This window comes from Eschrichtius robustus, chromosome 3, assembly GCF_028021215.1.
Source record: "Eschrichtius robustus isolate mEscRob2 chromosome 3, mEscRob2.pri, whole genome shotgun sequence".
In the NCBI taxonomy this organism is placed as follows: Eukaryota; Metazoa; Chordata; class Mammalia; order Artiodactyla; family Eschrichtiidae; genus Eschrichtius; species Eschrichtius robustus.
Genome location: NC_090826.1, coordinates 124,932,271 through 124,946,494, shown reverse-complemented (window position 1 = coordinate 124,946,494; position 14,224 = coordinate 124,932,271). Strand labels below are relative to the sequence as shown.

At 48.0% G+C, this 14,224-nt stretch overlaps 1 protein-coding gene across 1 annotated transcript in view; it reads right to left on the bottom strand.

Moving 5' to 3' along the window:
- Nucleotides 1-3,566: 3,566 nt before the first annotated feature.
- STYXL2 (serine/threonine/tyrosine interacting like 2) overlaps nucleotides 3,567-14,224 on the bottom strand; it is a 31,121-nt gene continuing 20,463 nt past the window's right edge. Inside the window, exons 3-5 of the mRNA XM_068538356.1 lie at nucleotides 13,500-13,731; nucleotides 11,396-11,613; nucleotides 3,567-6,514 (exon numbers count right to left, since the gene is read on the bottom strand). Of these exons, the coding sequence (XP_068394457.1) occupies nucleotides 3,693-6,514; nucleotides 11,396-11,613; nucleotides 13,500-13,731 (3,272 nt within the window). The 3' untranslated portion in view covers nucleotides 3,567-3,692. The remainder of the gene's footprint in view (nucleotides 6,515-11,395; nucleotides 11,614-13,499; nucleotides 13,732-14,224) is intronic.

Below are 14,224 nucleotides of genomic sequence, written 5' to 3'. Positions count from 1 at the left end.
ACAGACCCTCTGCACGGGCCCCTCTGTCTCTAGGGGTCTAGTAACAGCACTTGCCTCTTTAGGCCCAGGGATCTAACCCCTAACCCTGGGGTGCACATTATACCTCTCCATCCTGCCCACACCTATGTAAATGGCTCCTTTACGAGATTCCTTTTTGAATCACCTAATTTGGTTATGTCTCCTGCTTCCTGCTGGGGTGCTTCAGATCTACCTTAGTTTTTTCGCAGACTCCATGACTTCATTTCCCCTCTAGGGCCTCACCTTGGAGGTTAAAAAAAATGTGTCCTCTCTCTCTTACTACCTACCTCCGCATCCTGTGCAGGATTTCCACTCTTGTGGGGCCCCTTTCTGTACACTATTCTGCCCTTATCATGGAAGTCTCTTCCTGAGCTTTTTATATAACTCAGAGGTAGATGAAGGCCATTGATTCAGATCTGTCTCCTCTTTTTCTTTCCTGTAAAACAAAATCACTGACTCTATTAGTTGGTTTTGCATAGCTAAAACCATATTCCAGTCTTTAATTAATTCTTAACAGTGGATAGATCTTGTGTTCAGTGTACATTGTTCCCAGTCATTTAAAACAACATCATTGGAAAGGCTCTACTGAGATGGCCTTTCCATTTAAATGTATTAACCTCTGTGCTGGTAATTCTCTCTTTGCCCCTCCTAATCCACTTTTTGTTCTCCAGACTACAGGGCTCTCCCACCCGCTGGATTCCAGTTAGGTTTGGCCAATGAAAGTTACTAGCGTGAGATCAACATTTAGGAGGAGAGAGAGGTCGTGGTATTCATTCTCCTCACTCCCCTGCCAGGTTGCCAGTGGCCCTCCTCCCATGGTTATGGCTCTTGCTGAGCTCTGCAGGCAGATCCCTCACTTTGCCCCCTCAGTCCTAGAGTGGTATCAATATCTCACTATTCTAGTACCTGGGTGCTTTGTTATTCCTTTGTGATCCCTTAACCCTGCCCATGCCTCTGTAAATAGTTCCTCCTTTGAACTCTTGTCAGTTACCACTTTGGGTATCATCTACTGAGATCTTTACCGACACAATGCCTACCTTTTAATGTCATTCAGAGACTAGAAGGCTGAAGTGCAACCTATCATCCTAGGTTAGGTCTAATTCAGAAGCCATAGCTGGGATCTTAATACTTCAAATCCCAGCTATTCCTTCAAGCTCATTATAACTCACATAAAATTTCCACTGATGTGGTTTACCAAGGTATAGTCTGGACTCCAGGAATAAGCTGAATTCAGAATCCTGAACTCTCAGGCAGACACCTCCCTGAGCACAGGATCCTGAAGGAGTTATCCTTGGAGACATAGCAAGCAAAAGCCTTTCTCTAGGTCTTGACCCTGACCCCTCTTGGGTTTCCTTCTTTGAGCTAGTCCACATACGGACCATGAGGGCCAGTGTTGCCCTTCTAGCCTACGAGCTCAAGTAAAAGCAGACTAGGTGGTCTCCTTGGTCTGTTTCCACCAGGCTCAAATTCAGGTCTGGAGAACGACTGGGTGACTCTTCAAACCAAGATGCTTCTCATGTTTGTTCAACTTCCATTCAGTGGGCTATTAGTTAGGATTGACTAGGAATTTTTTTTTTGATTTCTTGACATGATTGAGATCAATTTATTTATTTTCCAGTTAGGTTAGAAAAAAAGACATGTGTAGGGAGCTGTGTTAGTTGGATCCTTACGTATGGGCACTGGGGGCAGCTGCTCAGCTGGCCTGTCAGTTAATTTGGTCCCTGAACTTGGCTCTATAAATATTGATGGTCAAATTGCAAGATAATTCAAGGTAAGAAAATCAGGAAAAGAAAAAGAGAGCTGTTGTCCCAGGGATATTCTCAATCCTCTCTCCAGAAGATAAACCTTCTAGAATAGATGCTCAAGTGATTGTCTGTGCCTGTATCAGAAACTTCCCTGTAGGGGTGAAATGAGAGAGGAAGACTTGAGCTCACCCAGAAGATAAAATGGGCCACAACCAGCCTTCTTGCAGTGGGCCTATGAGGATAGCGCCATCTTGAATGATGAGAATGACTTGCTGAGCATGGAAACTAGGGACTAAGGCTGACTAAAGTAAAATGAGCAAAGGAAGAAGGAAAGGGGCAAATGGGACAAAGGCTGAGCAGTGTTTTTTTTAAGGCCTCATTCTCCCTCAGCCAGTGCAGGGGAGATGAGTTCCATCAGCAACTGAACTTCAAGCTGAAGTGTTAGAGGGAAGGTGAGCAAATTAATTCAGTTACTTTGACAGCAGCTAATGTTCAGGTCTGGGTTTGAGCTCAAGTCTGCTCCTTTTGTCTTGGTATCTTTGTGCTCGTTGCAATGTGTAATGTTAACTAATCCACATAGAAAGGATGCATCATCTCCATGTCCCATGAAACTCAGGTTTTAGTGATCACATACAATTCATCCCATTGGTGGATTCCTCCTTAATCTCCTCCCCTTCCAACTTTGTCTCATGAATTAGATTTTTTGACTGATCAAGACATCTTGGACCCCTGCATGGCATGTGCCTGTTTTCGAATCCTGCAAGATGCTGCAGCTTGAAAGGAACTATAGAAATGAGTCCATCAGTGTTTGAGGTAGGTGCCCAAAATATGTCTCTTGCTTCAGCAATTCAACCTGTGTTTGGAGGGGTGGAAACCCTTGAGAACAAAAGGTAAGGAAATCTCACCAACTTAGCCCATCCAGAGTGCAGGGAAGGATCAAGTAGGGATCCTATGCCCACTATGCAAATGCCCACTGCCTTGTCCAATGATCCTCCAAGGAATGAAGAGCAAGGATGACCACAAGATTTCACAAAGATACATCTCCATCTCCCTGTACTGGGCTTCTTTTCTTGTCTCCCTCATGATTGGCTTTTTTTTCCTGCCATTCCAGAGGGACTCTCTAACTTTAGCTTGCCACCCTCACCACGACAAAACCTGTTCTCTCTTTCTCGAGTTCCCTCTGTTACTCTCAAGGGTCCCCCTAGTGTCTTCCCACTGCACTGTATCCTAAACTAAATACTTGGTTATTATTTTTTATAATAAGGTGATAACGGTATTTTCTGGAGACACAGCTTTTGTAGCACAAGGTGAGGCTGGCTCATGGTAACACATCTGTCTGTTAAAGTGGGTTTCTGCTAATATCCAAAGAGCTAAAAGTGACCAGAATGAAGAAGAAATATTTGACAACATATCAATTTAATGGAGATCCAAAACATTCAAAAGAAACAACCAGAACTCAGCATTGCTGGGAGAGGTGAGACTTGCCACAGGATAGATTTCCTGGGCCTCATAATAAAACCTCTACATATAGAACCATGTCGTGTATTCACAGCCTTCCTGGATGTAAGCTGGAGTCTCCAACAAACTATAGTGCCTTTGCAAGCTCATCTTTCTAGTCTGTGATGAACAAAATCAAATACATAAGTGAAGCACCAAAGCTTAGAGGACATTGGGCAACAGAAATGGTGTCAGCTTGTCCCTCATTTGGACCTTACATTTATGGCTCTTCTCCTCCTTCTCTGCTTCCTCCCTACACCACATCCAGTGCCCTTCTGCCTGGTACCTCTCGTTTCACTTCTGCCCCTCCATATGATCCTCTCCACAACCTTGTCCCTTGATGGGCTGTGGCAATGTATGCCCTGAGCCCTGTGCTAAGCCGTATGGCCTCTCCCTGTGTTCTCAGTCTCTCCCAGATCCACTTTGCCCAGCTTAATCCTCCCTCCTTCTCTGCAGCTTAGTCCTGGTTTCTTCGTGCCGGCGTCTCCAGGCAGCAATGATGGCTTCATCGTCCATTTCTTCCTCCTCCTCCCTGTCAGTGCTTCTCCGATACTGGGACCGCCGCCCTGAAGCAAACCTCCCTTCCTCTCTCTTCTCCATCCTCTCTTTCTCTCCCTCCTCTTCAGACCTCATGAAGCTCTGGGTGAATTTCCTCTTGGCTCCAAATTCAGAAAAATCTGACTTGGATGACTCTTCCACATCTTCCCAGTCCCTGGGTCTGGCCCAATTCGGACGCTGTGGTTCTGGGGACTCTTCCCCTTCAGAGGGCTCAGGGGTCCGGCGGAAAAAGTAGGGCTCCGGGCTTCCCTCTCGGGAGCTTGAGGTCTCACTGAACATGGACCTGGAGAACGTGTGCATCTCTCTGCCCTCCCTGGTGGAGGAAGCAGAGAACCGTGAAGTGCTTCTTACGGAGTTGCCATTGGCCTCATGGTAGGAGGAAGTGTCCTGCTCCTCTGACCGGGATTTGGAGAACTTGTAACTGGAGGACTTAGACTCCGTCTCCCAGAGCAGGGAAGATCTGGTGTACTTCCCCCTGGAGCTTCCAGACCAATCACTTTGGGGAGGAGACTTTTCCTCTGTCCTGAGGCCACTGAGCCACTTATTAATACTGCTATCCATCTCTTTGCCAGCTCTGCTGCCACTTCCATAACTATCAGAGACAGCCAGGGAGGAGGAGGTGTCTGTTTCGGGTTTCTGGGAATTACTGCGGGAAGAATACCGGAAGCTCCCTATGGCACTGTCAGCGTCCTCATCCCTATCACCCACGTCATCATCCTCATCTTCCCTGACCTTCTTCTTCTTGAAGAGGGAGCTGCGTTTGTTGTCGGAGGCCAGCTTCTCCATTCTGTACTCAGACATCTTCTCCCTCAGCTCTGTTCGCATCTCCTTCTCCTTCCGGCCAAGCTCCTTTAGGTCAACACTGTCAGCAAAGAGGCTACAGATAGGCTTGCTGGTCCCCCTCACTTTGCTCCCAGTACCTTCAGCTCTTGAGCCCCGTGTGACGTGGGTGGACAGCATGGACTGCGTGTCGGAGCTGGGTCTTGCCTGGCTTTGAGGGAGCAGGCAGCCGCCCAGGGAGGAGTCGCTCTGGCCACTAAGCATGGAGACTTGGTCATCCCCCAGGCAGCTGGCTGCTGGTGCCACCTTCATGCTTGCAACAGAGGGTGAGCGGGACAACAGCAGCCCTTCATTTTGCTTCTGGGTGAGAGTTTCGCTGACTACGTTGACAATCCAGTTCTGAATGCTGGCAATGGAAATGGTGTCTCCGGGCCCCACTGGCAGGTTAGGTAGAGGTGTGGTGGGGGCGGAGGCCAAGCATCCCCCTACATTGCTTAGGGCCTGAGAGGGATGGGAGCTGTGGCTTTGGGCACTGAGCACCGACATTGTGTCCCCACCAGCACTGACTGAGGGGGCTGCGGACCAGAATGCAGACAGGGGGATGCTCCCGCTGGCAGCCGAGCTATCTGCCTCCCAGCTTCCCATGGACTGGCTCTCCTCCAGCGTCTGCCTGCTCCTCTCCAGCAGCTCCAGCCTCCGTTGCCTCTTCTTGGCCAAGGCCGAGTCTTCTCCCTTGCTGAGCTCCACCACCTCCTCCTTGTTCTCACTGCCCACCTTCTGGTGCTTCAGCTTCCAGGCCTGGTAGGCAGATAGGTTGACGTCAGAGAGGTTCTTCTTCTCCCCCTTGGCCTCCTCTGCACGTTGCTCACTGCTGCCGTCTCCTGCCTCCGAGTCTTTCTTGTGAAATCCAAATTGGATTCTCTTGATCTTCCACCTTTCCAGGGCAGTGAGTTTGTCCTTGTTCCTGTTGCAGAAGTTATAGAAGGAGCTGGCCTCAGAGTACACACTCTCCTCGTCGTCCTCCCGCACCCCGTTCCCCACCTCCGAGCTGGCGTCTACTTCCTCTCTCTTGCTCCTGGAGTGGTACTTCTGCGAAGCCTCCTTCTCAATCTCCAGTAGCCTCTGGTTCCACATGTCCCAGGTGCTCTCCGTGGACACCGAGTCAGAGCGGCGTCTCCCACCTCGGTTCTGGCTGCTCATCTCCAGCTGCTGCTTCAGGACCCGGATGTCCTGGCTGCTCACACTCTCGGAGGTGCTGCTCTCACTCATCGTGTGCCTCCGTCTCCTCCTCACAAAGGAGCCGTCGTCACCCTCCTCCTCCTCTTCCTCCTCCCTATCCCACTTCCGGTGCCCCTCTGCCTGGTACCTCTCATTTCGGCTCTGCCACTCCCGGATGATTCGCTCCACATCCTCATCCTCGGGCTCCTCCTCACCCTGGCCGGAGGAGGCTGAGCGCCTGTCGTCCCCGCCCTGGGGGACCTTGCCTGTGGGGAGACCCTGCCCCTTCTTCCACGCCTCATAGAGTTTCTCCTCCTCTTCTTCATCGATGAGGGTGAGGGGCTTGGAGGCTCGGCTGGCCTTCCCCAGGGAGGAGCTACTCAGGTGACTGGTGGCGTCATCCTCCTCTTCCACGGTGAGGGCGTGCACTCTAGCCCCAACCGTGCTCCCTGCATCCTCGCCCTCCTCCGCCTCCTCTTCTCCCCCCTCCCTGCCGAAGTCCTCTTCTCTCTCCTCCATCAGCTTCTCATTGAGCTCCCGGAGCTGCTTCAGGAAGCCGTCGTTGGGGTAGATGGCCCGCTTCTTGCGCAAGGTCATCAAGGCCTCCAGGATGGCCATGTTGTGGAAGATCATCAGGTAGGCGACCACCAGCACTGCCGAGCGGCTGATGCCCATTTCACTGCTGACCAGGACTTTCCCTGAGAAGAAAACACAAGAGATAGTGATGTAATGGCACTTGTATTTCTTTTTAAGAGCTGTTTTGATGTGCTGGATTTAATATGTTTCCTTTGCTTCTCTTATTCATCCGTGCTCAAGTCCCATGAGGCACAAGCATCATTGTCCCCATATTACAGATGTCACACAGAGCAGTGACACTGCCCTGTGCTTGAGGAAACATCTTCCGCATTTTCTGAACACAGCAGGGAGTGGGGAGTGGGTGGGGAAAAAAGGAACTAACCACTGTCCCCAGTTTTGAAACACTGGAGTGCACTTTTTCTCCACCGGACTGAGCATCAGAGGGAGGAAAAATAAAAGAAGAGAGAAGAAAAGGAATGAGGCTAAGATGAATGAATCACAGAGAAGTAGAATCTCAGTGTTGGAAAGGACCACAAGTCCCTTGAGAATTCCTTTTACCACATCCTTGATGCTGGATAATCCATCATCCAGACTCTGCCAGATGCTTCCAGTGACAGAGAGCTCAGTATTTTAGACAGATATAGACAGACACACACACACACACACACACACACACACACACCCCTCTCATTCCATATTTATGTCATTCTAATTTTTTGAAAATTCTTTCACATGTTAGGGCAAAGGATAACTTTCTGTAACAGGCACCCAGTGTTCCTGCTCTGACATACAAGGGTAAATAATAAATATATCTGTATGAATCAGGTCTTTAATACAAAAATCTTTAAGAAAATCACTATCATATTCTTCACTAGAGTTTTTTTTTCTTTTTCTTTTTCTTTTTTCTTTTCCTGGCTATTCTGGGTCTTTCAATCATTAGTCAAACATTTTTTCATGTTCCATTACTATACTTGCCACTCTCTTCAGGTCAAACTTGAATTTATCAGTTTTATTCCTAAGGAAGTTGTGTCAGTATGGAGCAAGATATTTCAGGTTTGGACTGACCCATACAGAGTAGAGTGGGCCCCTCACCACTCTTTTTCTGGGCACTGGGCCTTCACTGATGCCATCCGAGCTTGCAATGTGGGTGGATATATCACACAATGAACTCAAATTATCTTTTTTATCAGTTGAAACCTATAAAGCCTTCTAAAAAAAACTGCTATCAAGCCATGTCTCTCTTATCTTGCAGCATTCTTAAAACATAAAGATAACTCTACAAATTCCTATTGATGTTTTTGGTAGATATAGCCTGTTCTTACAGGCTAACAGAAGCTTTTGCAAGTCTCAACTCTACCATTCAATAGATCAGTTATTCCCCAGCCTCCCCCTCTGCTTTGCATCCTTCATAAACATGACAAACATGCCTTCATTCTATGTTTAAAATGCACACTGGGACCGCTAGAGATCTCCCTCCAGGCTGTCATCAATCTATTTGCCAACAGTCTTCGGGGATATCTGTTAAATCAGTTAAGAGTCCTATCTTACAATATGGGATGGGGGTGACTTCTATTATTATATCTTAGTACCAGTTAAGACCATAGAAGGCCAGAGACCAAGGCAAGACTTGAGGGCCCTGAGGTCCAATAATGCTGAAAGGCCTTATTGCCAAGGGCCAGCAGCCACTAGGGGGCGGTAAGCAAGCAGAATCAAAGCCACTAAAAGAGCATCTACAGATTCAGTGTCTTATCCCCTCCCTCCTCCAGCTCAGGGCTCAGCTGTCCCTCAGCAAGGACCCCCTTTTAACTGGCCGACCAGGTCACAATTTACTACAGTTAGTACCAAGGTCTCATTCACTTCTTCTGGAGGTGGTTACTAGGCCAGCTCACTTCAGCACACTTCAGGACACAAGCAGCTAGGCTTCCTCATAAGGGCATCAAATACAGTTAGACTCAGTCTGGTGGAGGCCAGGTTGGGGTGCCATGCTTTTCCGTGCTATGTTCCTTACACCTGGGATTCCTCTGAAGAGTGTCAGGGGCAGCCTGAGGGACAGGGGAGAGCTGGATGGGTCAGACTTGGGGCACCACCCAATTCACCCAGAGCAACGAAAGGATTTTTTTATTTTCTCTGTTAGGCACAAGGCCACACTAATGTATAGCTTATGCTTGACACAACTCGAGGGGACGCCTTTAACTTTGAAGTCAAAGTTGATTTGTTTGGTTATGATGAAAACTCTCCAGCAGTAAATGGCTTGAGGAAGGTGGTCTTTTTCTAATTTGCAGTTGCCATTTTGATTAGCAGCAGGGCTGATGGCAGGGGGACGTGGGGGTCATGGTCTGTCTAGATGTGCTTAAAGATTTGAAGAGTACAGCTAGTGGAGAGAGCCCTGGACTTGAGTAAGGCTGGGTTCCAGTTCTCTCACACTCTCAGTATGCCTTTATATGGCAGGCATTTGTTTTGTATCCTCCCAATTCATAATTCTCCTTTTCCTCAGAACTTTCCCCCTCTCTGCACCCCAGGAAAATGAGAAGTACTTGCCCAGAAGCCACCCCCCTTGCCACTGTGGATAGAATTTAGGGTAGACAAAGGACCAGAGTCTGACAAACAAATTTTCTCTCCAGGGAACGTGGAAATGGACTGAGGCAGGAAGTTAGCCGTTATTGTCAGGCCTGTGGTGGGCCATGCTCTCTGAGGTAGAAAGAGATGATGGAACCAACAGTCCTGAGGTTGTCCAGTCCTTGTTCCAGACCATCCCGGGGCCACCTTCCTGTCTTTGGATTTCTCCTTGTATTGCTGTAATTAATGCCTTTGTTGCTTGTTAAGTAGTTTGAGATGCTTTCTACTTACTGGCAACCAAAGGAATCTTAATTATTTCATGGTGGCCATCACTTAGCCTTCCATGAGTGGGATTTCCCAATTTGCAAAATGTAAATACCTTCTCAAGGGGTCATTGCGATTATTATGTAAAATGCCCAGAGCCAGGGGTATGTTTTGCCTTCCTCCTTGTTAAGAACTGACTCGGAAGTATCCTAGAACGGAGAAAACCACAGAAACTAAGGCTCAGGAGGTTAATTCCAGGGATGGTGACAACTGTCTGCCCCGGGGTAGGAAGTGCCCACAAAGGCAACAACCTCTGTAAGGATACCGTCCTTTCCCTGCCTCGCAGGGGTGCGGAGACTAGGGAGGGTGAGCCTGAAGGCAGTTGATAGCAGCCAGGGGAGAGGAGATGGTCTGCAGCACGCACCGGCCGGGCAGGTGATGGGGACCACCCGGTGGACCTGGCAGAGCTGCTGCGCTCGCCCGCAGGCCCTGCGGCACCGCTCTGGGTCGCGGGGAGAACCTGCCCTGGAGGGAGCGCCGCCGTCTCCCTCTCCCCGCGGCAGGACACTTGCCTGCTTCGGCCTCGCAGCTCTTGGACGCCCAGCCCGCCTCCTCCCTGCCACGCCGCCACCCTCCGGGCAGCTTCTCCCGCTTCTGGGGATGCGTTTCGGCTCTGCGAGCAGCCTCACTCGCCCGGGATGCTGCGCGAGCCCCGCCGGCCGGTTGCCGCGTCTATGGCTTCCCTCGTTCGGCCGAGAAGTGGCCGTCAGCACCCGGAAAAGCAGCGGAAGAAATCCCCTCTCCCACAGACACGCCCAAGTCCACTTTTGTCAGAAGAAATACGTTCTTAAAAGTAGGTTTTTTTTAAGCATTGAAAAGGGGAGAAAATCATTTTATATAGATATATAATTATTATATACATAACATTTATACATTTATAAATTATAATTTAATAAAAATGTATACATATATAAAAATATTTCCCCTCTTTGTCTCTCTGTAACTCTCTCTGTCTCTGTCTCTGTCTCTCTCTCTCTATATATATGTATCCATTAAAAATTACCCTTCCTGGCCATTGGTGATGACAGGAAATGTCCTTCCCAGGAATAGTTAATAATATTCATTATAATAATGGCTATAACTTTTTAAACATTTGTTATTTACCCAGTTCTGTGCGAAGTAAGCCCTTGTATGCATTTTTACAATTTTAATCCTCACAGCAATTTTAGGAAAATTAGATCTATTTGTTCTATAGATGAGGAAACGGCGGTTCCTTGTATAGAGAGAACATAGCAAATCCTGGACTGAAGCATGGGTCTTTGGGCACCAGATGCTGAACTCCCACCCGCTCTCACTGCATGGGCTTCAGCCTCTCCTCATTGAGATCCTCATTGAGATGGATGTCCCATCAACTCTATAGATAGTCTCCTATCATCCCACTTAGACTACAGTGACAGCCTCAGCCCTGCTCTCCTCGCTCCCACTCTCCCCTCCCCTCCCACCCAGTCTTGCCCTCAGAGCCCAGGGAGTGAGTTTTCCATAATGCAGATCAGATCAAGGTGCCTTTCAACTCCCTTACCTTGGTCCTCAACTTCCTGCACAATGGGCCCCTGCCACCCCCATCTACCAGGCTAACCCACACTCGCCTTGTGATTCCTGAATACACCAAGCTTATTCCACCTTAGGAATTTTGCACTGGCACGTCCCTTGGCCAGGAATGTTCTTCTTCCAATTTTTCCATGGCTAGTTCCTTCTTATCGCTCAGCTTAAATGCCCTCTCCTCCGAGAGGCCTTCTCAACCACTCTTGAGGGAGCTAGCCAGCCACTCCAACACATCATCCCAGTTCTCATCTCTGCCTCACACTGATCAGTATCTCACATTTTTCTTTTTCTTTCTAATTTTTTCTGCCTTCACTACAATGTAAGTATCAAAGACCAGAAGTTTTATCTGTATCTTTCACCACAGTGCCTAGAATAGCACCTGGCACATGTTGGGCCCTCAATAATTACTTATGGGATGAATGATGGTCCATTCCTTTCCCCTTGTCCTAGAATGAGACAACAACCGTCTTAAGACAGATGACCTCCAGACAGCAGATAACCTGGAGGTTTTCATAACATTCCTTTTGTCCTTCCTCGCCCTGTGGAATTCCAGCAGCCTGGAGCAGACAGACCCCCCTCACCTCTATAGGTCAGCAGGGCTTCATCCAGGAACTCGGCTGCCTTCCGGAAATGCTGGGAGATGTTCACCTCAGGGAAGTCATCGACCTCCACACCCAGGTACTGGATCTCCAGGCCAGTGTAGAATTCAGGCCCAGTGTAGACGCCGGTGCCATGAGCAGCATTCAGGATGTGGGTAATTCCCAGCCTCTTCAGCCTCCCCTTGTTCACAGCCACGCTCCTGTAGGGAAAGAGGCAGGGGCATTTTTTGCCAGAGTCAGAACTAGAAAGGTGCCTTACCACTGAGATTGGGAGCCTGCTTCAGCCAGGTCAGGAGGGCCACAGCTGGGTGAATACCTCCTTGTCTGCTCACCCATGTGTCTGGGGCTCACGGGAAATATTGTTATAAAAAGGGACTGGTGACTTAGCTCTGGCGAAAGAGAGAAGGGACGGGGAGCTGGGCAAGGGAAGGCAGGAGAAAGAAGAGAACAAGATCGATGTGTAAGGAAAGCTTTGATTGGCCCAGAGACCTCTAGGCTAAAATTCCATGCCTTTGGGATGCACAGTTATCAAGACACAGAATTGGCAGGCAAAAATAATAATAAAATGTGTGCTTCACATTGATATGGCATGCTATACTTTTCAAAGTGCTTTCGTATGCATTAGTTTATTTTATCCTAATAATAAACTTAAGAGGTAGACAGGACAACTATTCTTTTTGTTTTTTAGGTATTATTATTATTATTCCCCCTCATTTTTTAAAAAATTGGGGTGTAGTTGCTTTACAATGTTGTGTTAGTTTCTGCTGTACAATGAAGTGAATCAGCTATATGTATACATATATCCCCTTCCCATTTGAAGATTGTAAAAATGAATCAGATAGCTTTTTGACTTGTTCAAAGAAAAAGACTCTGAATAAGGACTGGGGTTCGGGGTTTCTAGTTCAGAGCTCTTTTTACTGCAGCGGAATAAATAGAGCTTAGTTTAAAGAGGCCCTGAGGACAGGGTTGCCCAAGAAGGAGCAGAAGCCTTTAGCTGGTGATATCTGGAGATGCCCAGGGTCCCTGTTGATCATGATGTGAATGTTTCTGGGTCTACAGAGCTAATTAGGGATCACTCAGGACTTGGTGCCCAGCTCTGGGAATCAGGTCCCGGGCAACCAATTACACCACAGTGGAGTACAAGACCCAATGTCCAAAGCTATTTTCCCTACTGCTTGCCCTGGGGACCCCAGATTCCCTCCCTTGCATCTAGATATATGGGTAATTACATTGGGAAAAGATCTCATTAAGTAGCCAATAGATCAGCAAAACGAATTTCACAAACCAGCCTATTGCTACCAATTATGCACTGGCAAGACCACAACAAAAGCACCAGGATGTGAGTGAGTTGTTTTGGGTTTTGTTCTGGAAACCACTGATAAACATTTGAAAAATAACATTTTTTTCTTATTATAAAAATAACACGTGTTTACTGTAGGAAATCTGTACAATTCAAAAGAAACCTGAAGAAGAAAATGAAAATCACTTACAGAACCACCTCCTAGAGAGAAGTACTATAAACTTTTTATCACATTTGTTTCCAATTTGTTGTCTAAGTAAAAGCATATACAAACACAGACATACACACATACTATATATATTACTCAATTAGCATCATATTATATATATTTGTTTTATAACCTATTTATCCTCTTAATATATTGTGGGCATTTTCATAAGTTGGTAAATATATATAAAATCAATATTGTCAATGGCTCCAAATGTCCCATTATATGGTTGTTATGGATGTCATGGGATGATGGTGATAGTGAGGTGTGTGCTGGCAAGGCTCTGGGCAGGAAGGGAGGCCCAGAAAAGGCACCTGGAGGGGCCAGGCTATGATAGAGGGCCCTGGCAGAAGGTTGGAGGATAAACAATCATGCCAGCATTTTTGCCCGGGGATCTCTGTGTGCAGGTGGGTAGGTGGGGCCATTCTCCAAGTTCAGGGCTGGGCAAGTAGTCAGGCAGCATCAATTTGCTGGAGGGAGCTACTGAGCCTTTGGTCAAAGTTGGAGGAGTTTCATCTCAGGGACTACCCAGAGTGGTAGGACAAAGGATCATGATCCCCCCCAGACGTCAGACTCACTTCTCTGCTATAAAGACGTTGGGCCAGACCTCATCCACCTCATTCCAGGGAGCCTCTTGGCGGTCCTGGGCCAAGGCCCGCTGTAGGTCCAGGATGCAGGGCGTGTTGTACAGGCTGGTGTCATCCGTCTTTTCCCTGACGCGGTTGTACAGGTCCTCCACCAGCAGCTGCTCGGCAGACTCCAGCATGCCTGGACACTCTGCCTCGGCCTTGACCCCCTGCGGCTTGAGTTCTAGGGGGACAGGAAGCATTCTCATCAAAGAGGAGGAACACCAGGGCCTTCCCTGCTCCTTGGGAGAACCCACTCTTGGCCCATTTGCTGCCAGGACTCTGCGTATGGGCTGAATTCCTTCAGATCCAGCAGGATCTGATCTGCCAGGAAGGACTTAATGGGGACCCAGGAGGAGCCTGCATTGGCCTGGACACTTGTCAGGGTCAGCAGCATAGGTGTACTGCGGTGGGAGAAGGGACATCAGTTTCCCTCATCTCCTCCCGTATATCTCTAAAGCTGGCTGATAATTTCTTAGACCGAGGTCCTTGAGTAGCTGGTGTATGTCCAATTTATACTTGTAAATCCCACAGTGACCCACACAAATTAGACGCTTAGAAGCATTTGCCAGATGAATACATGGCATTCTTTAGTAACATAATTCATTCTATTAGTTTGACTCCTTTACACATGGAAGGCAAATAACTCTGGGAAAAGTGAAACTTTCAGCAGTCAC